At 38.1% G+C, this 26581-nt stretch overlaps 1 protein-coding gene across 3 annotated transcripts in view; it reads right to left on the reverse strand.

The window, feature by feature from the left end:
• LOC145536754 (uncharacterized) overlaps window positions 1–26581 on the reverse strand; it is a 507944-nt gene that overhangs the window by 319764 nt on the left and 161599 nt on the right. For all 3 annotated transcript variants that reach the window (XM_081566545.1, XM_081566546.1, XM_081566544.1), the window contains one exon: window positions 13969–14007. In XM_081566545.1, coding sequence (XP_081422671.1) covers window positions 13969–13986 — 18 coding nt within the window. In that variant the 5' untranslated portion in view covers window positions 13987–14007. The remainder of the gene's footprint in view (window positions 1–13968; window positions 14008–26581) is intronic.

A 26581-nucleotide genomic window follows, 5' to 3' on the forward strand; every position in this document is an offset into this window, starting at 1 on the left:
AAACCAATGGCCTCAGAATGAGGCACAGCAAAAGAAAGAGATTTAAAAAAAAGTCAAAGGATTTTGGAATAGGGACTTGTACCCTAGGGAGGAAATCCTGAAGGAGGAAACATTTCCTCACACTTGGAAATCCCTTCACAGGTGGGGTCAGTGAAGAGCTTCCGAATTTCAGAGGGAAACACAGCAACAGGTGGTTGCAAGACAAAATGGAGAGACTTCACTAAAGACATCATTGCCAAAGAGCACTTCCCAGATAAAAAGTGGCTTACATGACCAGGGTTGGTTGCCTTAAAGATATTCTGAGGGGGCTAGTAGGACACAGGTGAGGGAGTCCAGGGAAATGCCTGGGCCCGCTACAGAGGCAAGGGATCATTGCAGTGGGAATGCTCTAACTCCACACACTTGGAGAATGCAGGACCCCACCTTCTCAAGTACAGTAAGTGGGGCAAGCCAGATGAACTCTGCAGCTCCAGAAGTAGAAAGTCCAGTAAGAATGCTAAAGGTGGAACTAGATGCAACTGCAGTTTGCAATACTAGAGAGGGGAACGTGAGAGCTAGATTTTTGCCAAGGCCTGCGTGGGTGCCAGAGGTGGAGGACAGGAGGCCACTATGATCTCATTCCCAGGGGTTTTAGCTGCCACCAAGCTGTGATTGGCCACAGGTTGTTGGCCACACCTTCCTGGAAGCCTGAGCAGCTTGGCTCTGAGGAACCCAAAATCCAGGGGCACCTGTCCTGAGAATGCCCATGATCTGCCTCAGATTGGCAACCTCCCGCAGTCTTGACCACAGCGGGCACTTCTCCCAACCCCAACTGTGTCTGCCATACCTCTCTTCCCAGCCCAACTGAATAAGTGAGCCCTAATAAGCTGTTACTTTCGCCCCCTTGTGTCTGGGCAGGGAACAGACACCTGAGGGTGGCCTACAAACAGAGGCATGGTGAAGCCCAAAGCAGAAGACCAGGAGCTGTGTGAGCAAAGAAGAGAAGGGGAAATCACTCCAGCAGCCACAGGTCCAGTGGATTAAATCCCCACAATTAGCCTGAGACTGTGGACTTTAGGGGCAATTGTGGACATTGGGAGCAAGTACAAGCAGGAGTAAGGCAAGATCTGAGTCTGAGCTGACCCTGTACTACCCACAACAGGTCCAGAATCTTTACTAGAAATAACAGAAGGCTTTCTGTGTAGGCATATTGACTGGAGCACACTGTGTGGAAAGGTCAATGGAAGAATCACAAGGACATTCTTTTTACTAAAACTTTCCATATATTTTTTTTTCTCTTTTTTCATATTGTTCTGATGTTGTTCATTCTTTATTACTCCTTTAATTTTTTATTTTTTATAACCTGTTTCCATTTTAAAAAACATTTTATTTTTAAGTAAATTCATTTTATTTTCCTTTTTTATAGTACTCTTTAGTTATATTTCATTTTTCACTTGTTATTGATTTTGTATTTTTGCTAGTCTAGTTTTAATATTCATTTTCACTTATGGGTATCTCTTTTGGATTGACTGTCGTCTTCTTTTTTGACTCCTGTTTTTATATATTTTTTATCTTCTCTTTATCTCTCTTGTTTCTTTTTGTAAGTGTGTGAATTTCTTTGGGTGTTCTGGGCTGCTGAGTGTTATTTTCACCATTAGTCTTGGGGTCTTGTCTTCTGTGCTGAGTGTCCTGTGAAGTCTTGGTATTACAGTAACGGGATAGGCCCAAACCCTGAGGTGGGAGATCCAAGTCCAGGACATTGGACCACCAAAGAACTCCTGACCTCATGAAACATTAACTGATGAGAGATCTCCCAAAGGCCTCCATTTTAACACTAAGATCAATCCCCCTCCAAAGGCCAGCAAGCTCCAGTGCTGAACGCCTCACACCAAACCTTCAGCAAAACAGGAACAACTGTGAACATCAATAGACAGGCTGCCTAAAGCCATATCAAGCCCACAGATGCTTCAAAACAGTACTGGACACAACACTGCCCTTCAGAAAGACAAGACCCAGCTTCATCCAACAGAACATAGGCACAAGCCTTCACCAACCAGAAAACTTTCACAAAGCACTGGTCCAACTCCACCCATGGAGAGTAGACTTCACAATTAAGAGGAACAATGACCTACCAGCCTGCATAAAGGAGACCTCAAACACAGTAAATTAAACAAACTGAAAAGACAAACATGCAGCAGATGGAGGAAAATGGTAAACAAACACAAGACAAAAAAAATGAAGAGGAAACAGGCAATCTACTTGAAAAAGAATTCAGAGCAATGACAGTAAAGATGATCCATAATCTTGGAAATAAAATGGAGGCACAGAAAAATAGATTTTAGGCATAGATGAAGAAGATACAAGAAATGTTTAACAAGATTCTAGAAAAAATAGACAATCAGCAATGAACAACATAATAACTGAAATTAAAAATACACTAGAGGGAACCAGTGGCAGAATAACTGAGACAGAGGAACAGGTAAGTGAGCTGGAAGATAGAATGGTGGAAATAACTGAAGCAGAGTAGAATAATGAAAAAAGAATAAAAAGAAATGAGGACAGTCTCAGAGGCTTCTGGGACAACACTAAGCACACCAACATTCAAATTATATTGCTCCCAGAAGAAAAAGAGAAAAAGAAGGGTGTGAGAAAATATTTCAAGAGATTACAGTTGAAAAATTTCCCTAACATTGGAAAGGAAATAGCCACCCAAGTCCAGAAAGCATATAGAGGTCCATACAGGGTAAACATGCCAAAATACATATTAACCAAACTAATGAAAATCAAACACAAAGAACTAATATTAAAAGCAGCAAGGGAAAAGCAACAAATAACACACAAGGGGATCCCCATCAGGCTAAGAGCTTAATTTTCCAACAGAAACTCTGCAGGCCAGAAGGGAGTAGCAGGATATGCTTAAACTGATGAAAGGAAAAAAATCTACAATCAAAATTACTCTATTCAGAAAGGATCTCATTCAGATTCAAAGGAAAAGTCAAAAGCTTTACAGACAAGCAAAAGTCAAGAGAATTTAGCACCACTAAACCAGCTTTACAGCAAATGCTAAAGGAACTTTTCTATACAGGAAACACAAGAGAAAGTAAAGGCCTACAAAAACAAACCTCAAACAATAAAGTAAATGGTAATAGGATCATACATATCAATAATTACCTTAAATGCAAATGGATTAAATGCTCCAACCAAAGACCCAGATTAGCTGAATGGATAAAAAAAATCAATACCCATACATATGCTGTCTACAAGAGACCCACCTGAGACCTAGGGACACATACAGACTGAAAGTGATGGACTGAAAAAGATGTTCCATGCAAATGGAAATCAAAAGAAAGTGGGAGCAGGAATACTCATATCAGTTAAAACAGGCTTTAAAATAAAGACCATTACGAGAGAGAGGGAAGGACACTATATAATGGTCAAGAAATAAATCTAAGAAGAAGCTATAAGGATTATAAACATGTATGCACTCAACATAGGAGCACCGCAATACATGAGGCAAATGCTAAAGACTAATAAAGGGGAAATAAACATTAACACAATAATAGTCAAGGACTTTAACACCTCACTCACACAAATGAACAGATCACATAGACAGAATATTAATAAGGAAACACAAGCTTTAAACAATATACTGGGACAGTTGGACTTAATTGATATCTACAGGGCATTCCATCCAAAAAAAAGAGTAGATTTCACTGTTTTCTCAAGTGCACATGAAACACTCTCCAGGATGGATAACACCTTGGGTCACAAATCAAACCCTGGTAAATTAAAAAAAAATTAAAATCATTTCAAGCATCTTTTCTGACCACAAAGCTATAAGATTAGATAACTACAGGGGGAAAAAAAGAACTATTAAAAAGTCAAACACATGGAGAGTAAACAATATTCTTCTGAATAACCAAAAGTTCACAGAGGAAATAAAAAAAAATACCTAGAATCAAATGACAATGAGAATTCAAAACTTATGGGATGTTTTAGAAGTAGTGCTAAGGGGGAAGATAATAGCAATACAAGCATACCTCAAGAAACAAGAAAGAAATCAAATAAATATCCTAACCTTACACCTAAAGCAACTAGAAAATAAACAAAATACCCCAAAGTCAATAAAAGGAAAGAAATCATAAAGATAAGCACAGAAATAAATGAAAAAGATATGAAGGAGACAATAGCAAAGATCAATAAAACTAAAATCTGGTTCTTGAAAAGATTAACAAAATTGGCAAGCCATTAGCCAGACTCATCAAGAAAAAAAGGGAGGAGACTCAAATCAATAAAATAAATGAAAAAGGAGAAGTTACATTAGACAAAGCAGAAATGCAAAGGCTCATAAAGGAATACTACGAGCAGCTTTATGCCAATAAAATGGACAAACTGGAAGAAATGGACAAATTCTTAGAAATGTATAAACTTCCAAAACTGAAACAGAAAGACACAGAAAACATGAATAAACCAATCACAAGCATAGAAAACAAACAAAAGCCCAAGACCAGATAGCTTCATGAGCGAATTCTACCAAAAGCTTAGAGATCTATCAACTAGCCTACTCAAACTCTTCCAGAATATTGCAGAGGAAGGAAAACTCCCAAACTAATTCTACAAGGCCACCATCGCACTGACACCAAAACCACACAAAGATGTCACAAAAAAAGAAAATTAGAGGCCAACATCACTGATAAACATAGACTCAAAAATCCTAAACAAAATTCTAGCAAACAGAATCCAACAACACATGAAAAAGGATCATACATCATGGTAAAGTGGGCTTTATCGCAGGGATGCAAGGGTTCTTCAATATATGCATATCAATCAATGCAATACACCATATTAACAAACTGAAAGATAAAAACCATGTGTTCTCTCAACAGATGCAGAGAAAGATTTTGACAAAATTCAATACACATTTATGATAAAGCTATCAGAACGTAGGCATAGAAGGAACATACTTCAACATACTAAAGGCCTTGTATACAAGCCCATAGCAAACATTATTCTCAATGGTAAAAAACTGAAAACATTTTCTCTAAGATTAGGAAAAAGTCACTCTTTCCACTATTATTCAACATAGTTTTGGAAGTCCTAGCCACAACAATCAGAGAACAAAAAGAAATAAAAAGGAATGCATATAGGAAAACAAGAGGTAAAACTCTCACTGTTTGCAGATGACATGATTCTATACATAGAAAATCCTAAAGATGCCACCGAAAACTACTAGAGTTCATCAATGACTTTAGTAAAGTTGCAGTTCAGTTCAGTTCAGTCGCTCAGTCGTGTCTGACTCTTTGCGACTCCATGAATTGCAGCACGCCAGGTCTCCCTGTCCATCACCAACTCCCGGAGTTTACCCAAACCCATGTCCATCAAGTCGGTGATGCCATCCAACCATCTCATTCTCTGTCATCCCCTTCTCCTCCTGCCCCCAATCCTTCCCAGCATTAGGGTCTTTTCCAATGAGTCAACTCTTCACATGAAGTGGCCAATGTATTGGAGTTTCAGCTTCAACATCAGTCCTTCCAATGAACACCCAGGACTAATCTCCTTTAGGATGGACTGGTTGGATCTTCTTACAGTCCAAGGGACTCTCAAGAGTCTTCTCCAACACCACAGTTCAAAAGCATCAATTCTTCAGCACTCAGCTTTCTTCACCATCCAACTCTCACGTCTATACATGACCACTGGAAAAACCATAGCCTTGACTAGACGGACCTTTGTTGCCAAAGTAATGTCTCTGCTTTTAAATATGCTATCTAGGTTGGTCATAACCTTCCTTCCAAGGAGTAAGCATCTTTTAATTTCATGGCTGCAATCACCATCAGCAGTGGTTTTGGAGCCCTGCAGGATATAAAATTAATACACAGAAATCCCTTGCTTTCCTACACACTAACATTGAAACCTCATAGAGAAAAATTAAGGAAACATCCCATTCACCATTACAACAAAAAAGAATAAAATACCTAGGAATAAACCTACCAGAAGAGACAAAAACCTATATGCAGAAACCTATGAGACACTGATGAAATGAATCAAAGATAACACAAACAGATGGTGAGATATACCATGTTCTTGGATTGGAAGAATCAATATTTTCAAATTACTATATTACCCAAAGCAATCTACAGATACAATGCAATCCCTATCAAATTACCAGTGGTATTTTTAACAGAACTAGGACAAACAATTTTAACAATTTTTTGGAAACACAAAAGTCTCTGCAGAGCAAAAGCAATCTTGAGAAAGAAAAAGAGCTGGAGGAATCAACCTTCCTCAGTTCAGACTATACTACAAAGCTACAGTCAACAAGACAGTATGGTACTGGCAATAAACCAGAAATAAAAACTGATGGAACAAGGTAGAAAGCCCAGTGATAAACCCACACACCTACAGACACCTTATGTTTTACAAAGGAAGCAAAAATATACAATGGAGAAAAGACAGCCTCTTCATGAACTGGCGCTGGGGAAACTGGACAGCTACATGTAAAAGAATGAAACTAGTACCCCTCCTAATACTATACTCGAAAATAAACTCAAAATGGATTAAAGACTTAAGTGTAAGGCCAGAAACTATACAACTCTTAGAGGAAAACACAGGCAATACACTCCTTGACATAAATCAACAGCAACAGCCTCTATGACCCATCTCCTAGAGTAATGGAAATAAAAACAAAAATAAACAAATGGGACCAAATTAAACTTAAAAGCTTTTGAACAAAAGAAACTATAAATAAGGTGAAGAGACAACTCTCAGAATGGGAGAAAATAATAGCAAATGAAACAACTGGCATAGGGCTAATTTCCAAAATATACAAGCAGCTGATGCAACTCAATAACAGAAAAACGAACAACCCAATGAAAAAATGGGCAGAAGACCTAAACAGACACTTCTCCAAAGAAGACATACAGATGGCTAACAAACATATGAAAAGATGCTCAACATTGCTCATTATTAGAGAAATGCAAATCAAAACTACAATGATGTATCAGCTCTTGCTGGTCAGAATGGCCATCATCAAAAAGTCTACAAACAATAAATGCTGAAGAGAGTATGGAGAAAAGGGAACTCTTTTATGCTCTTGGTGGGAGTGCAAAATGATACAACCACTATGGAGAAGAGTATGGAGATTCCTTAAAAATCTATGAATAAAACTACTATATGACCCAGCAATCCCACTACTAGGCATATACTCTGAGGAAACCATAATTTAAAATGACACATGTACCCCAAAGTTCATTGCAGCACTATTTACAGTAGCTAGAACATAGAAGCAACCTAGATGTCCATCAGCAGATGAATGTATAAGGAAGTTGTTGTACATATACACAGTGTACTATTACTCAGTTATAAAAAGGAATGCATTTGAGTCAGTTCTAATGAGGTGAATTTACCTAGAGCCTATTACACAGAGTGAAGTAAGTCAGAAATAGGAAAAACAAATATCATCTATTAACACATATTTATGGAATCTAGAAAGACTACTGACAATCCTATGTGCAGAGCAGCAAAGGAGACACAGACATAAAGAACAGACTTTTGGACACAGTTGAGTAAGGAGATGATGGGATGATTTGAGAGAATAGCATTGAAATATATACATTACCATATATAAAATAGATAGACAGTGGAATTTGATGTATAATGCAAAGAGCCCAAAGCCAGTGCTCTGTGACAACTTAGAGGGAATGGGGGGTTGGGGATGGGAGGGGGTATCAAGAAGGAGGGGACACAGGTATACCTATGTCCAATTCATGTTGATGTATGGCAAAAATCACCACAATATTGTAAAGTTATGACCCTCCAATTAAAAATAAATGAGTAAATACAAAAGAGATGTGGTACATGTACACAATGGAATATTACTTGGCCATAGAAAGAACACATTTGAGTCAGTTCTAATGAGGTGGATGAACCTAGAATCTATCATACAGAGTGAAGTAAGTCAGAAAAAACAAATATTGCATATTAACACATATTTGTGGAATCTAGAAAGATGGTACTAATGAACCTATTTGCAGAGCAGCAATGGAGACAGACACAGAGAACAGACTTGTGGACATAGTGGGGGAAGGAGAGGTTGGGATGAATAGAGAAAGTAGCTTTGTAACATATACATTACCATATGTAAAATAGATAGCCAGTGGGAATTTGCTGTACCATGCAGGGAGTTCAACCCTGTGCTCTGTGACAACCTAGAGGAGTGTGATGGAGTGGGAAATGGGAGGGAGGTTTAAGAGGGAGGAGATATATGCATGCCTATGGCTTATTCATGTTGATGTTTGTCAGAAACCAACATAAGGCAATTAGCCTCCAGTTAAAATAAATTAATTTTAAAAAAGAAGGATTTCATAATATTGATGAAAGGGTGAACTCGTAATACAAATATTCACTGCTTCATCTTTGTTTGTCATTAACATAAACAGAAATATCACCTAACTTTCACGGTAAAATTTCATTCTTTTGTTAATTGCAAACATAGCTTGCTACAGTATAAGAACTCATCAAAAATCAATGACAGCATTTTCTGAAAATCAATTAGTTACAAGGAATTTACTGTAAAAAATAATGCCTATTTTATTATTATTTGTAAATTATGTGCTACAATCTCTAGTATCAGTAATATACATGTATCATAATGTTCATACATATTAAAATATTATATATCTATCTATCTACATATTTCACGCCTTTTTTCCCCAGAAAGCCAGAGTTGTTAAACATTTACCAGCATACCACTATCTAATCATTTCACTTTTTTCATTAATTTTCATTCATTGTACCTAAAAATTTAGACTCTGGTATACAGATGCAGAAAAGAGTAATTGCAAACTCTTGCCATCTAAAAAAGGCATAATATCCAATGGTAATGAGAATACTAATTGTTTTGACATGTGACAAAGGCAAAGGTAATCATGTTCTTTTTTTTTTAACTGTTAATTAAAAAGACCCTACAGAATAAACTGCAGGCTACCAAAGGCATTTAAGATTTTTCATTGTTCTGTGCTCAAAAGCAATTTCCTGAATTCAGAAGAGCACCATGTTACTGGCCAGTATTTCACTTTTTTTTTAAAATTAGTTTATTTATCTATTTTTTTACTTTACAATACTGTATTTGTTTTCTGGAAGGGGAAAACATGTACACCCATGGTGGATTCATGTCAATGTATGTTCTTTTTTCTTATTTAAGAAGTATAATATAACCAAAATTTGAGGAGAAAGGAACCTATAAATTGACTCCGTACACAATGCCAAAGGTAGCCTCTTTGGATCTTAATAATCAGGGGTTAAGACGCTATATTAGAATTTGACTTCTCAACAACTTCCATTAATAGAAATCCAAAGCATTATAGATGTCCACATTTACTCTCCAGCCTAATCCTCTTTTATTTCCCTATAGGAAAGGCTGTGGTCTTTCCATAGCTCCCAAAATTACCTTGTGCTTTCCAATCTCTGTCCCTTCACTCAAACTCTCCATTACGGATGACCCTTCCTCACAAACTCCTATTTGAAGAGTCCTGTCCCCAGTACACCACTAGGACTAACCATCAGTTCATAATCCACTAATCTGTTCTAAGAAGGCTGATGCTTTTCTCAAAAAACTCAAGATTTGCTCTAATACCCAAAAGTGCATATATTTTGTGTGTATATTGACCCCTTCAGAGAAATCCTTTGCCTTTCTCTGATGAAAAACGTCAGTTAGGAAAGGATCTGTAAAGCATTCTGTACATCTAAAAGTATACATACATACATACATATATATTTTTTTCAAGGGATTAGATCTAGTAAACTATGTGCCTGAAGAACTGAAGAACTATGGACGGAGGTCCATAATATTGTACAGGAGGAAGCGAACAAAACCATCCCAAAGAAAAAGAAAAGCAAGAAGGCAAAGTGGTTATCTGATGAGGCTTTACAAATAGCAGAAGAAAGAAGAGAAAAGAAAGGGAGAAAAGAAAAGCTATATCCACCTAAACGCAGAGTTCCAAAGAATAGCAAGGAGAGACAAGAAGCCCTTCTTCAATGAACAGTGCATAAAAATAGAAGAAAACAACAGAAGGGAAAAGACTATAGATCTCTTCAGGAAAACTGTAACTATCAAGGGAACATTTTGCCCAAAGATGGGCACAATAAAGGACAGAAATGGTAGAGATCTAGTAGATGCTGAAGTGATCAAGAAGAGATGTAAAGAATAGATGGTGGAAAGAATACATGGAAGAACAGCACAAAAAAAGATCTTGATGAACAGGATAACCATGATGGTGTGGTCAGTCACCCAGAGCCAGACATTCTGCAGTATGAAGTCAAGTGGGCCGTAGGAAGCACTGCTGTTAATAAAGCTAGTGGATGTGTTGGAATTCCAGTAGAGCTATTCAAAACTCTAAAGGATGATGCCATCAAAGTATTGCACTCAATATGTCAGCAAATCTGGAAGACCCAGCAGTGGTCACAGAACTGGAAAATATCAATCCTCATCTCAATTCCCAGGAAGGATAGTGCTAAAGAATGTTCTAACCATCAGACCATTGCACTCATCTCCCATGCTAGTAAGGTCATGTTTAAAATCTTGCATGCCAGGCTTCAGCATTACGTGAACCAAGAACTTCCAGACATCCAAGCTCGATTTAGAAAAGGCAGAGGAACCAGAGGAACCTGAACACAAGGGGATTCCAGAAAAAAACATCTACCACTGGTTCATTGACTATGCTAAAGCCTTTGACTATGTGGACCATAACAAAATGTGGAAAGCTCTTAAAGATGGGAATACCAGACCATCTCACCTGTCTCCTGGGAAACCTGTATGCAGGTCAAGAAGCAACAGTTAGAACACTGTTTGGAACAACTGATTGGTTCAGGATTGAGAAAAGAGTATGACAAGACTGTGTGCTCTCACCCTGTTTATTTAACATATTCACTGAGTACATCATGAGAAATGCCAGGATGGATGAGATGAGTTAAAGGCTGGAATTAAAATAGGTGGGCGAAACATCAACAACCTCAGATATGTGGGTGATATCACTCTAATGGCAGAAAGTGAAGAGGAAGTAAAGAGCCTCTTGATGAAGGTGAAGGAGGAGAGTGAAAGAGGCAGCTTAAAACTAAATATTAAAAACAAAACAAAACAAAACTAAGAAAATGGCATCTGGCCCCATTAATTTATGGCAAATAGAAGAGGAAAAAGTGAAAGTAGTGACAGATTCTCCTTCTTGGGCTCTAAAATCACTGTGGAGGTGACTCCAGCCATGAAATCAGAAGATGATTGCTTCTCAGCAGGAAAGCTATGACAAACCTAGACAGTGTGTTGAAAAGCAGAGACGTTACTCTGCTGACAAGGGTCAGCATAGTCAAGGCTATTGTCCTCCCAGTGGTCGCATATGGTTGAGAGAGCTGGACTATAAAGAAGGCAGAGCACCAAAGAATTGATTCCTTCAAACTGTGGTGCTAGGGAAGACTCCTGAGAGTCCCTTGGACAGCAAGGAGATCAAATCAGTCAATCTTAAGGGAAACCAACATGAATACTCATCAGAAGAACTGATGCTGAAGCGCCAGTATCTTGGTCACTTGATCTGAACAGCTGACTCATTGGAAAAGTCCCTGATGCAAGGAAAGATTGAGCACAGAAGGGGAAGAGGGCATCAGAGGATGAGATGGCTGGATGGCATCACTACTGATGCAATGGACATGAACTTGGGCAAACTTCATGAGATGGTGAGGGACAGGGAGGCCTGGCATGCTACAGTCCATGGGGCTGCAAAGAGTCAGACATGACTAGGTAACTAACACAACACATATATTTATTAATATATGAGTGTTTTGCAGTTTACAAGTGAAAACTGTTAATATTATTGCTTTTACTACACCATCATAATTTTTCAAGATGGCTCCTTTCCTTTCCATTATTACCACCCGTTGTTTTTCACCTGCAACATCAATAGGATTTAATTGCTTGAAATAAATTAGGAAAGTTCGGAATACTGAAAAATGAACTGGAGAGCTGGCATTACAGATAGGCATTATATTCACAAGGGACTTTTAATAGTAGATTTGGCAGTATGATTTCAATCAGTTTTTTGCACAAGGGAATGTTTGAAGATAATATTGAGGAAAGATTATTCTGGCTGAACTATGCAGTATGGTTTGGAGCAGAGAGCTAGGAAACCATCATGTGTGCTAAGCCACTTCAGTCATGTCCAAATCTTTGCCATGCTATGGAATATAGCCCACCAGGCTCCTCTGTCCATGGGATTCTTCAGGCAAGAATGCTGGAGTAGGTTGCTATGCCCTCCTCCAGGGTATCTTTCCAACTCAGGGATAGAACCTGCATCTCTTATGTCTCTTGCATTGGCAAGCAGGTTCTTTACCACTAGTGCCACCTGGGAAGCCCCAGGAAACCATAGGATACAGCTATCAAATAACAACAACAATAGCAAGAGCAGTAAGGAGGATATGAATTAGTTGGAAGAGGAGTGGAAATAAGAGAAAGAGGAGGAGGAAGAGATATAGCATTTGTAGCTAATATTTACCAAATACTATATACAAAAACACTAAAGATAATTATCTTTGGCAATATTTACAACAATTTTCAGCATTGGCCTTATCTCCATTTTGGAGATAAAGCAAGGGAAGCTGTGAGCAGTTGAGTATAGTGCACAAGGTGACAGTAAGTTTTATCTGAAATGTAAATTCAGGTAGCCTGACTCTAGAGTCTAAATTTGAAACCACTCTGCTGAATAATTTAGACATGTAATTTCTCTGAGGCTGCTATACACCCATGATGGCCCCAGATAAGATTAACCCAACAGTGTTTTGATAAAATTTCACTTGAGGACTGTCAATTCAATGATACTTAGCTCACAATTGAGAATATATCTGTATCTTCCTACTGGGGACTACTATAAACACCAAAGATATATACTATAACAGTAGGTTGAAAGAGATTAAAACCAGAAAATATGGAAACCCAAAAGAATCTAAGAACTTCAGAAATCAGGAGAGAGAGTTCATATCAAGGCTCAAAAGTAGCTAAACGGAAACTCTTTACAATCAAATCTGAGTTCAAGATATCAATCTTATACACTTCTAATAAGTGATTATCAAATTTTCTAATTGAGTGCTTATATATCCTGCCAAGGATGATAATATATTTTTTAAACATCCATAAACTGTGAACTCATACATAAACAATTTAAGTTTATATATACAAGGAAATTTACAAATGAATCTCCCAGTGCACTTTTCATACCTACCATGGCTAACTATATGTAACAATTAAATCTGTTATGTCCTGTGACTGAAAATTAATAAATCAGTATCTCTTTGATGAAATATATCCATATTCTAATAGTCCCTCTGTTTATCCACTTGCAAATTTTTCTCATTTGTAAGACACATCTTTAGTATAATGGTAAATCAATCATAAGAAACTCTATGGTAAACAGGTATACCCCCTATGAAAAATGAGAAAAAACAAAAACTCCTACTGTTTAATAGCTCTTCCACACTAGCAAAAACACAAAATAACTTATAATTGTCCAGCAATAACTTGGACATTATACACCATATCTCACACACACACACACACACACACACACACACAGCTTAAACAGTACAGAAGAGAAAGGATAGTGTTTCCAACTATCAGGACATCTAAAATGCCAGACCCAAAAGAGATGAGGTGCTAAAACTTTTACAGAACAAACTTAAATAGTGAAACAAAGTGAAACAATTAGCCACCCAGATGTTTCCAGCTGGGTATTTAATGAACAGAAAAGATCCCATTTGACTCAATTCTGTTCCACATTACAGGCAGCTGTTAATAGTAACAATTCCAAAGCAATTTAGTAACTATACTTTGAACCATAAAATTATAAAGGTGAGTATATCCATCTTATCACATTCAGTTCTTAGCATTACAACAAATTATTTTTACTTAACACTTCTCAATAGATTTTGTTGTTGCTATTACTATTATTTTCTTACCTGATCTTCTCCTTGCATAGCTTGCTCTTCAACTTCACCCTAAAGGGGAAAAATAATTTATGAAGAAAATACAGCAAAGGAAAAGAAAATCAAAAAATATAAAAAGAAGTTAAGTTGTTAAAAAAGCAAAGATGAGTTAGTAGTAATTTCTGCATAGTGATTTTCAGTTCTACTTCTGTGGGAATTGCTTAAATGCATTAAATATTATTTTAGTACAGTTATCTAATCATCTACAAATCAACCTGACTATATTTATTTACAAGCAACATTTTTACATCTTATAAAATATTTATGTCTGTGAAACTTTCTAAATAAGGCTTTTAAGATCAAACTGTTCTATCTCTTAAGCTTCTGGCATCTCTCTCATTCAAGATTACTGATTCATCATCTGAAATATTAATAATATGTATATGTATTTAGTTTCCACCCCCATAACCGGAGATAAAATTCACCTGAGTCTGGAGACTTGTACTCGGGAATTTCATTTCTCAGAAAAGCAAACCATGATAAGAACACTTTCTCTGGTCCAAATTCTGACTACGAAAGAACTGTTTAAAAGTCACAGTATCCATAGAAGAGAGTGACCATGTTATCTTATAGTTAGTAAGTAGTAATGAAGGAAGGGAATGGTAGGCATAGTCAGACACATGTCTTGCTATTAATAGAATGACATTTCTAGCAGCTGTCCAAATAGTTCAAATCCCCCATCACAACTGTAACTTACCTCAAAGTCAATATAAAAATCAAACAGCTACCAATTCTTGAATTTAACTGTGAATGGACTTGAGGAACTTCCTGCTCTGTAGGCTTTGCAAGTGATAAATCACCTATTGAGATAGCTAACATAATTTCCCTAACTTTCAGCTTACCGTGCAATGTGTCACTGTAGAGCCAGACATATAGTAAAATAGCTGACCATGTACTAATTTTTAAACTACACATCTTTAGTCTTTATATTTAACTTTACTTTCTATTCATAGGGTGAGAAAAAATAAGATTGTAGAAGACCAAAAATATAAAGTTATTTGAATTGTATAGCTTTATAATTAGGTAAGATTTTTCCCTTGGAATGTTGAGAATAGAAAGATACATGAACTTCAATTTTAAACATAAAACTGGTCAACCACTTGTAAAAGAATTAAACTAGAACACTTTCTAACACCATACATAAAAATAAACTCAAAATGGATTAAAGATCAAAATATAAGACCAGAAACTATAAAACTCCTAGAGGAAAACATAAGTAAAACACTCTCTGACATAAATCACAGCAGGATCATTTATGACCCACCTCCCAGAGTAATGGAAATAAAAGCAAAAATAAACAAATGGGACCTAATTAAACTTAAAAGCTTTTGCACAATGAAGGAAACTATAAGCAAGGTGAAAAGACAGCCTTCAGAATGGGAGAAAATAATAGCAAACGAAGCAACTGATAAATGATCTCAAAAATATGCAAGCAGATCCTGAAGCTCAACTCCAGAAAAATAAGTGACCCAATGAAAAAATGGGCCAAAGAACTAAACAGACATTTTTCCAAAGAAGACATACAGATGGCTAACAAACACATGAAAAGATGCTCAACATCACTCATCATCAGAGAAATGCAAATTAAAAACACAATTAGGTACCATCTCACGCCAGTCAGAATGGCTGCTATCAAAAAGTCTACAAACAATAAATGTTGGAGAGAGTGTGGAGAAAAGGGAGCCCTCTTACACTCTTGCTGGGAGTGCAAACTAGTACAGCCATGTGCTAGTTCTCTATGGAGAACAGTGTGGAGATTCCTTAAAAAACTGGAAACAGAACTCCCATACGACCCAGCAATCCCACCGCTGGTCATACACACTGAGGAAACCAGATTTGAAAGAGACACATGTACCCCAATGTTCATCACAGCACTGTTTACAACAGTTAGGACATGGAAGCAACCTAGATGTCCATCGGCAGACGAATGGATAAGAAAGCTGTGGTACATATACACAATGGAATATTATTCAGCTATTAAAAAATGCATTTGAATCAGTTCTAATGAGGTGGATGAAACTGGAGCCTATTACACAGAGTGAAGTAAGCCAGAAAGAAAAACACCAATACAGTATATTTATGCATATATATGGAATTTAGAAAGATGATAACGATGACCCTATATGCGAGAGAACAAAAGAGACACAGATGTAAAGAACAGACTTTTGGACTCTGTAGAAGAAGCCCAGGGTGGGATGATTTGAGAGAATAGCATTGAAACAAGTATATTACCATATGTGAAATAGATCGCCAGTCCAGGTTTGATGCATGAGACAGGGCACTCAGGGCCAGTGCACTGGGATGACCCTGAGGGATGGGATGCGGATGGAGGTGGGAGGGGGGTTCAGGATGGGGGGCACATGTACACACATGGCTGATTCATATCAATGTATGGCAAAACCATTACAATATTGTAAAGTAATTAGCCTCCAATTAAAATAAATAAATTAAAAAAAATAAAAAGAATGAAGTTATAGAAACAAACAAGAATAAATAAATAAACATATTGGTGGTAAAGCAAAGCAAGTATTGTAAAAGTTAACAAATACAAAAATTAGTTGCATAGGCTACCTTCACATAACAGAGATTCATCCATTTATCTCTGGGTGAAAAGGCTTAAGTATTTGAGTACTCAGTTGAGATCAACTTCACTATAATTATAACATAATGAATGAAATGAAGATAGCCAGAGTGATAATGTTTTAGAACATACTATTAGTTACCCATAACAGTTGTATCACAGAAGGCAGAGTAAAACTATGTCTAATTTACATTCATAAGCAGTCCCAATTATTTTCATATCTAGGTATTTTCTTTACGAGTACACTTAACGATATTTCATTAATAATGTAAGCCCCTCAAATGCTGCTATTCATTAACACATATTGCTCTGGGATACTTAGTAAATAAGTTAACTGATTTTTTTCTTTCATATTTAATTTGTTTAAAGTTATTCAAATATAACTTCGTTGTACCTGAAAAAAGGAAAGAATAAAGAGCATTTTAATGAAAAATTTTGTGCACATCAGAAAGGTTTATGTTTTCAGATGGGAGACAAAGATTTTTAAATTTTATTATTAAATAAGCCCCCCAAAAGGTCATTGCAGGTAAGATGAACTTGAATGAGTTGTCTTGAAGCTAATAAATGAGTTACTTGAGCTTTCCTTCTAACTGCTGAAGAGTAAGCAATCTGCTTCGTCATCCCTTAAATCACATTCCATTCTCATAATTTGCAACCATTTGTTATAGTGGCATGGAACTAAGAGGCAAACTAAGAGGCAAAAAGAAGGCTAAAGGAAACTGTACAGTAGCCTGAGGATATGAAAACACTGCTTGGCAGGCTGATTTCACTGGAATTTTTAAAGTGTACTTTAAGAATTAGTTCCACCATGGAAGTAAAGGTAATCATTTTTTATTACATCCCTCTAGTCAATATTTCAAGAAGTGTCATACATGAATATTAACTTTCGGAATGTCTACTGCTCTATTCCCAATTACAAAGTACATGAGGTTTTACACAAGTGAGCAATAGTGGCAATAAGGAAAAAGAGTGCTTTTCTTTATCAGAATTTTCCAAATACAAGAAAATAACCCATAAAATAAACTACTGATCCACACTTGGTGCCACTGTCTGAAAATCTGGAAACAGGAAGTCTAAACTTAGGTTTCTTATTATACAGCTATGCATTCCCTCTCAGATTTGAGCATGAACTAGGTTTGAGGACAGATTCCAAAAACAACACATAAATTAATTTTTCATGTAATAAAATGGATTACAAGTGGACCTTGCAAAATGACCATCAGCATTCCTTCTATTTTTAATTTTTGCAAAATTATTTATTATATTTTGCTAATTTTCCTAGAATAGATAATTAATTGTGAATCCTCAAAAAGTTTCTCCAAACTCTCTAAAAGGCACTGGTGGTTAACTATGGTGATCACAATGGTGTGATCACTCACCTAGAGCCAGACATCCTGGAATGTGAAGTCAAGTGGGCCTTAGAAAGCATCATTACGAACAAAGCTAGTGGAGGTGATGGAATTTCAGTTGAGCAATTTCAAATCCTCAAAGATGATGCTGTGAAAGTGCTGCACTCGATATGCCAGCAAATCTGGAAAACGCAGCAGTGGCCACAGGACTGGAAAAGGTCAGTTTTCATTCCAGTCCCAAAGAAAGGCAATGCCAAAGAATGCTCAAACTACCACACAACTGCACTCATCTCACACGCTAGTAAAGTAATGCTCAAAATTCTCCAAGCCAGGCTTCAGCAATACGTGAACGGTGAACTTCCAGATGTTCAAGCTGGTTTTAGAAAAGGCAGAGGAACCAGAGATCAAATTGCCGATATCCAATGGATCATCAAAAAAGGAAGAGAGTTCCAGAAAAACATCTACTTCTGCTTTATTGACTATGCCAAAGCCTTTGATTGTGTGGATCACAATAAACTGTGGAAAATTCTGGAAGAGATGGGAATACCAGACCATCTGACCTGTCTCTTGAGAAACCTGTATGCAGGTCAGGAAGCAACAGTTCGAACTGGACATGGAACAACAGACTGGTTCCAAATAGGAAAAGGAGTATGTCAAGGCTGTATATTGTCACCCTGCTTGTTTAACTTATATGCAGAGTACATCATGAGAAACGCTGGGCTGGAAGAAACACAAGCTGGAATCAAGATTGCTGGGAGAAATATCAATAACCTCAGATATGCGGATGACACCACCCTTATGGCAGAAAGTGAAGAAGAACTAAAGAGCCTCTTGATGAAATTGAAAGAGGAGAGTGAAAAAGTTGGCTTAAAGCTCAACATTCAGAAAACTAAGATCATGGCATCCAGTCCCATCACTTCATGGGAAGTAGATGGGGAGACAGTGGAAACAGTGTCAGACTTTATTATTTTGGGCTCCAAAATCACTGCTGATGGTGATTGCAGCCATGAAATTAAAAGACACTTACTCCTTGGAAGGAAAGTTATGGCCAACCTAGATAGCATATTGAAAAGCAGAGCCATTACTTTGCCAACAAAGGTCTGTCTAGTCAAGGCTATGGTTTTTCCAGTGGTCATGTATGGATGTGAGAGTTAGACTGTGAAGAAAGCTGAGCGCCGAAGAATTGATGCTTTTGAACTGTGGTGTTGGAGAAGACTCTTGAGAGTCCCTTGGACTGCAAGGAGATCCAACCAGTCCATCCTAAAGGAGATCAGTCCTGGGTGTTCATTGGAAGGACTGATGTTGAAGCTGAAACTCCAATACTTTTGGCCACCTCATGCGAAGAGTTGACTTATTGGAAAGGACCCTAATGCTGGGAAGGATTGGGGGCAGGAGGAGAAGGGGACGACAGAGGATGAGATGGTTGGATGGCATCACTGACTCGATGGACATGGATTTTGGTAAACTCCGGGACTTCGTGATGGGCAGGGAGGCCTGGCATGCTGTGATTCATGGGGTCACAAAGAGTTGGACACGACTGAGTGACTGAACTGAACTGATGATATTAAAGGGACAAATGTTGAGTTGAAGTTCAAGTAATTCTTATGATTTCATTCCAGAAAAAGAAACTTCTCTAATCCTCTGAAGGATATAGCCGTTGATGCTCCAGAGCTGAAACTCTACTTATAATGATATCATCTTATCATACTTATTAGTAATTATCTTCAAATAACAAATGATATGAAGCCAAATTTTCATTTATTAATTGGTATAAAACCTTAGTGCTTACCTTTTGAGGTATATCCAAATTAATTTACTATGTATACACTGTCAAATGAGTATGAACATAGCTAGAAATATTCATAACATCAAAAATCTCCTGTTTCCTTTGATATTGTCTCTTGTAATTAAAGAGAAGAGTCAATAGCAAAAATGGAAAATCCACTAAAGACAGATTTCCAACTTCATGTTTTAATGACAAATCTAGTGAATATTTTCTGACTGCACGAGCCTATACAGTTTAAAAAATTGTGATTATACATTAGCATCTGCCAGTAAGTGCTCCTTTGTTTTTCCAGAATGGAGAGTCCTTCCAAAAGGGAAATAAAAGTTGGTTGTACTCAGGTGTTTTATTTTTAATTAATTTATTTATTTTAATTGGAGGCTAATTACTTTACAATAGTGTTGTGGCTTTCGCCAGACATCAACATGAATCAGCCATCGGTGTACGTGTGTCCCCCATCCTGAAATCTCCTCCCACCTTCCTCCCAATCCCATCCTCAGGGTCCTCCTAGTGCACTAGCCCTGAGTGCCCTGTCTCATGCATCAAACCTGGACTGGCGATCTATTTCACATATGGTAATATACTTGTTTCAATGCTATTCTTTCAGATCATCCCACCCTGGGCTTCTTCCACAGAGTCCAAAAGTCTGTTCTTTACATCTGTGTCTCTTTTGCTGTCTCACATGTAGGGTCATCGTTATCATCTTTCTAAAATCCATATATATGCGTGAATATACTGTACTGGTGTTTTCCTTTCTGACTTACTTCACTCTGTATAATAGGCTTCAGTTTCATCCACCTCATTAGAACTGATTCAAATGCATTCTTTTTAATAGCTGAGTAATATTCCAGTGTGTATATGTACCACAGCTTTCTTATTCATTCGTCTGCCAATGGATATCTAGGTTGCTTCCATGTCCTGGCTATTGTAAACAGTGCTGTGATGAACACTGGGGTACACGTGTCTCTTTCAATTCTGGTTTCCTCGGTGTGTATGTCTAGCAGTGGGATTGCTGGGGTATTTAGTAGATACAGGATGATATTATATTAATCAAGAAAAGATTAATACAGGTAAGTATGAAATATCAATACTTGTTTTGTTGACTTTAAATATGCAAACCTGATGATAGTAATAGCCCATGAGCAAATGATATATTTAAGAAGGCTCAAACAAAAGTAACACAAACAAGTTTATTATATTTGGTTGACCTATATTTCCCTGTCAAACATATGTCCTTTTTAACATCAGAAAATACTTTGCCTCAAACTATACTGCTCAGAATTAATGATAAATTTAAATTTTACATCTTTTTTAACATTTAACTCTGATTACAATGTCCTCCTCATATATATCTCCATCAGTTCAGTTAAGTTCAGTCACTCAGTCATATCTGACTCTTTGTGATCCCATGGACTGCAGCACGCCAGGCTTCCCTGTCCATTAACAACTCCCAGAGCTTACTCAAACTCATGTCCATCGAGTTGGTGATGCCATTAAACTATCTCAACCTCTGTCACCACTTCTCCTCCTGCCTTGAATTTTTCCCAGCATCTGAATCTTTTCCAGTGAGTCCATTCATCACATCAGGTGGCCAAAGTATTGGAGCTTCAGCTTCAGCATCAGTCCTTCCAATGAATATTCAGGACTGATTTCCTTCAGGATTGACTGGTTTCATCTCCATGCAATCCAAAGGACTCATAAGAGTCTTCTCTAACATATCTCTATAACGTCTAATATTTTCCTGATTCTTCTGATAGTCTAGTCTCTAGATCCCTCTCATCCATCTCATTCTCTCCTTCACTCCTCTTCACTCTTTCTTTGCTTCTTGCTTCAACTGGGTGGTAAGAATACTGAGCCAGAAGACCTGAATTCTAGATCCATCGCCATGATTTATTCATCGAGAATCATGAAGCAAATAATTAAACTCTATGACCCTTAGTTTTTTCATCTATAAAATGGGCATGATGGCATCTATCCCTGAAGTAGTTTGTTGTTTAGTTGCTAAGTCCCATGGACAATAGCCTGCCATGCGCTCCTGCCCATGAGATCACCCACGCAAGAATACTGGAGTGGATTGTCATTTCCTTCTCCAGAGATCGAACCCACAGCTCCTGACAGCATCTATCCCTGAAATACTTTTACTTTTTTCATCATTTAAAAAGAAATCTTTCCTTTTGTGTGTGTTTTAGAATGTCTATTGTTCTCTTATCTACCAAATCTGTTAAAATCAGACTAGAATAAGGGGATATTTTTTGCCATTTCCTTCTCCAGGGGATCTTCCCAACCCAGGGATTGAATCCCTGTCTCCTACACTCCAGGAGGATTCCATACCACTGAGCCACTGAGGCTTCCCAAATATGGGATAGTAGTTTATAAATGATTCCTTGCTACATAAAGTCAAACAATGCTATTAAGATTTTATCTCAAAATCTCCGAATTGAGCTTTCTGATCCTCTTCATCAACACCTCCCAAGGTTTCCACTATCACCTTTTATGGTGTTAGCTTTCAAATTTCCCTCTCTTAAATTCTGATTAGAGAAACCTGACTTCTCACATATTTGAGTCCCACAAAATTGGAATACAGAGTGTGTGGAAAAATCTGGTTGTTTTTTACCACTATTTATTTCTTTTTATTTACACTTCTTTTCATAAATTTTACACTATATTGGAGTATAGTTGATTAACAACGTATAGTTTCAGGTGTATAGCAAAGCGATTCAATTATACACATATATGTAGCTATTCTTTTTAAAATTCTTTTCAATCTCGATTATTACAGAGTATTGAGTAGAGTCCATGCCCAAGGTCAGGGGGGTGGCCAGGAGGAGCTACCCCAAGTCCATGGTAAGGAGCAGTGGCTGTGCTTTGCTGGAGCAGCCGTGAAGAGATACCCCACATCCAAGGTAAGAGAAAACCAAGTAAGACAGTAGGCACTGAGAGAGGGCATCAGAGGGAAGACAGACTGAAACCACAATCACAGACAACTATCCAATCTGATCACATGGACCACAGCCTGTCTAACTCAATGAAACTAAGCCATGCCGTGTGGGGCCACACAAGATGGACGGGTCATGGTGGAAAGGTCTGACAGAATGTGGTCCACTGGAGAAGGGAATGGCAAACCACTTCAGTATTCTTGCCTTCAGAAACCCATGAACAGTATCAAAAGGCAACATGATATGACACTGATAGGACAACTCCCCAAGTTGGTAGGTGCCCAAAATGCTACTAGAGATCAGTGGAGTAATAACTCCAGAAAAAATGAAGGGATGGAGCCAAAGTAAGAACAACACACAGTTGTGGATGGGACTGATGATAGAAGCAAGGTTCGATGATGTAAAGAGCAATACTGCATAGGAACCTGGAATGTTAGGTCCATGAATCAAAGCAAAATGGAAGTGGAAAAACAGGAGAAGACAAGAGTGAACATCAACATTCTAGGATTCAGCAAACTAAGATGGACTGGAATGGGTGAATTTAACTCAGATGACCATCATATCTACTAATGTGGGCAGGAATTCCTTAGAAGAAATGGAGTGGCCATCACAGTCAACAAGAGAGTCTGAAATGCAGTACTTGGAGGCAATCTCAAAAACAACAAAATGATTGCTGTTCATTTCCAAGGCAAATCATTCAATATCACGGTAATCCGAGTCTATGCCCCAACCAGTAATGCTGAAGAAGCTGGAGTTGAACAGTTCTATGAAGACCTACAAGCCCTTCTAGAACAAAAACCCCCCAAAAATGTCCTTTTCATTATAGGGGACTGGAATACAAAAGTAGGAAGTCAAGAAACACCTGGAATAACAGGCAAATTTGGCCTTGGAGTACAGAATGAAGCAGGGAAAAGGGTAATATGGTTTTGCCAAGAGAAAACACTGGTCATAGAAAACGCTCTCTTCCAATAACACAAGAGAAGGCTCTACACATGGACACCACCAGATGGTCAACATCGAAATCAGACTGATTATATTCTTTGCAGCCAAAGATGAAGAAGCTCTATACAGTCAGCAAAAACAAGACTGGGAGCTGACTGTGGCTCAGATCATGAACTCCTTATTGCCAAATTCAGACTGAAATTGAAGAAAGTGGAGAAAACCACTAGACCATTCAGGTATGACCTAAATAAAATCCCTTGTAACTATAGAGTGGAAGTGAGAAATAGATTTAAGGGACTAGATCTGATAGACAGAGTGCCTGATGAACATGGACAGAGGTTCGTGACATTGTACAGGAGACAGGAATCAAGATCACCTCCAAGAAAAAGAAATGCAAAAAAGCAAAATGGCGGTCTGAGAAGGCCTTACAAATAGCTGCAAAAAGAAGGGAAGTTAAAAAAAAAAGCAGAAAAGGAAAGATATACCTATTTGAATGCAGAGTTCCAAAGAATAGCAAGGAGAGATAAGAAAGCCTTTCTCAGTGATCAGTGCAAAGAAATAAGGGAAAACAATAGAATGGGAAAGACTAGAGATCTCTTCAAGAAAATTAGAGATACCAAGGAAACATTTCATGCAACAATGGTCTCAATAAAGGACAGCAATTGTAGGGACCTAAGAGGAGCAGAAGATATTAAGAAGAGGTGGCAAGTATACACAGAAGAACTGTACAAAAAAGATCTTCATGACCCGGATAATCACGATGGTGTGATCACTCACCTAGAGCCAGATATCCTGGAATGTGAAGTCACGTGGGCCTTAGGAAGCATCACTACAAACACAGCTAGTGGAAGTGATGGAATTCCAGTTGAGCTATTTCAAATCCTGAAAGATGATGCTGTGAAAGTGCTGCACTCAATATGCCAGCAAATTTGGCAAACTCAGCAGTGGCCACAGGACTGGAAAAGGTCAGTTTTCATTCCAGTCTCAAAGAAAGGCAATGCCAAAGAATGCTCGAACTGCCACACAATTGCACTCATCTCACATGCTAGTAAAGTAATGCTCAAAATTCTCCAAGCCAGGCTGCAGCAATACGTGAACCGTGAAATTCTAGATGTTCAAGCTGGTTTTAGAAAAGGCAGAGGAACCAGAGATCAAATTGCCAATATCCGCTGGATCATTGAAAAAGCAAGAGAGTTCCAGAAAAACATCTATTTCTGCTTTATTGACTATGCCAAAGCCTTTGACTGTGTGGATCACAATAAACTGTGGAAAATTGTTCAAGAGATAGGAAGACCAGACCACCTGACCTGCTTGTTGAGAAACCTGTATGCACGTGAGGAAGCAATAGTTAGAATGGACTTGGAACAACAGACTGGTTCCAAATAGGAAAAAACCTACGTCAAGGCTATATATTGTCACCTTGCTTATTTTACTTATATGCAGAGTACATCATGAGAAACGCTGGGCTGGAAGAAGGACAAGCTGGAATCAAGACTGCCAGGAGACATATCAATAACCTCAGATATGCAGATGACACCAACATTATGGCAGAAAGTGAAGACGAACTAAAGAGCCTGTTGATGACAGTGAAAGAGGAGAGTGAAAAAGTTGGCTTGGAGCTCAACATTCAGAAAACTAAGATCATGGCATCCGGTCCCATCACTTCATGGCAATTAGATGGGGAAACAGTGGAAACAGTGGCTGACTTTATTTTTCTTGGCTCCAAAATCACTGCTGATGGTGATTGCAGCTATAAAATTAAAAGACGCTTACTCCTTGGAAGGAAAGTTATGACCAACCTAGACAGCATATTGAAAAGCAGAGACATTACTTTGTCAACACAGGTCCGTCTAGTCAAGGCTATGTTTTTTCCAGTAGTCATGTATGGATGTGACAGGTGGACTATAAAGAAAGCTGAGCACAGAAGAATTGATGCTTTTGAACTGTGGTGTTGGAGAAAACTCTTGAGCGTCCCTTGGACTGCAAGGAGATCCAACCTGTCCATCCTAAAGGAAATCAGTCCTGAATATTCATTTGAAGAACCGATGTTGAAGCTGAAACTTCAATACTTTACCTGATGCAAAGACCTGACTCATTGGAAAAGACCCTGATGCTGGGAAAGATTGAGGGCAGGAGGAGAAGGGGACGACAGAGGATGAGATGGTTGGATGGCATCACCGACTCCATGGACATGAGTTTGGGTGGACTCTGGGAGCTAGTGATAGACGGGGAGGCCTGGCGTGCTGTGGTTCATGGGGTCACAAAGAGTCGGCCATGACTGAGAGACTGAACTGAACTGGTGTGCAAAACAGATAGGTGGTGGAACATGCTGTATAGCATGGGGAGCTCAGTTTGGTGCCCATGGTGACCTAGATAAGTGGAATTGGGAGAGGGGGTCCAAGAGCGAAGGGATATATGTATTCATATAGCTGATTCACTTCATTGTACAGCAGAAACTAACCCAACAATGTAAACAACTATGCATTCATGCTCCTTCGCTCAGTCATGTCTGACTCTTTGGCACCCCGTGGACTGTAGCCCACCAGGCTCCTCTGTCTATGGGATTCTCCAGGCAAGAATACTAGAGTGAGCTGCCATGCCCTCCTCCAGGGTATCTAGCCGACCCAGGGATTGAACCCACATCTCCTACAGTTCCTGCTTTGCAGGCGGGCTCTTTACCACTGAGCCACTGAAGAAACCTCAAATATACTTCAATTAAGAAAAAAAAAAGAAGAAGAAGAAACATGCTGCTGGTGATGGGTAATATGGTAGCACAATCACAAAAATAAGTTTATGGGATTTTCTGAGAACAAGGAGGATCTGAGTTTTGATGCCAAGATATTTTAGAGAATCGCTGGCTAACAAGAAGAAATTGGTACTGTGAAAGTTTTCCCCTCATTAAATATTTTAAAATGGTATTCTACACTGTAGGGAAAAACTACCTGAACCCTTGATATGATCACTAGTCTCTAGTATAAGTGTTCCATATAGAAAT

This window comes from Giraffa tippelskirchi, chromosome X (assembly GCF_054371585.1).
Source record: "Giraffa tippelskirchi isolate mGirTip1 chromosome X, T2T-mGirTip1v1.2.pri, whole genome shotgun sequence".
NCBI lineage: Eukaryota > Metazoa > Chordata > Mammalia > Artiodactyla > Giraffidae > Giraffa > Giraffa tippelskirchi.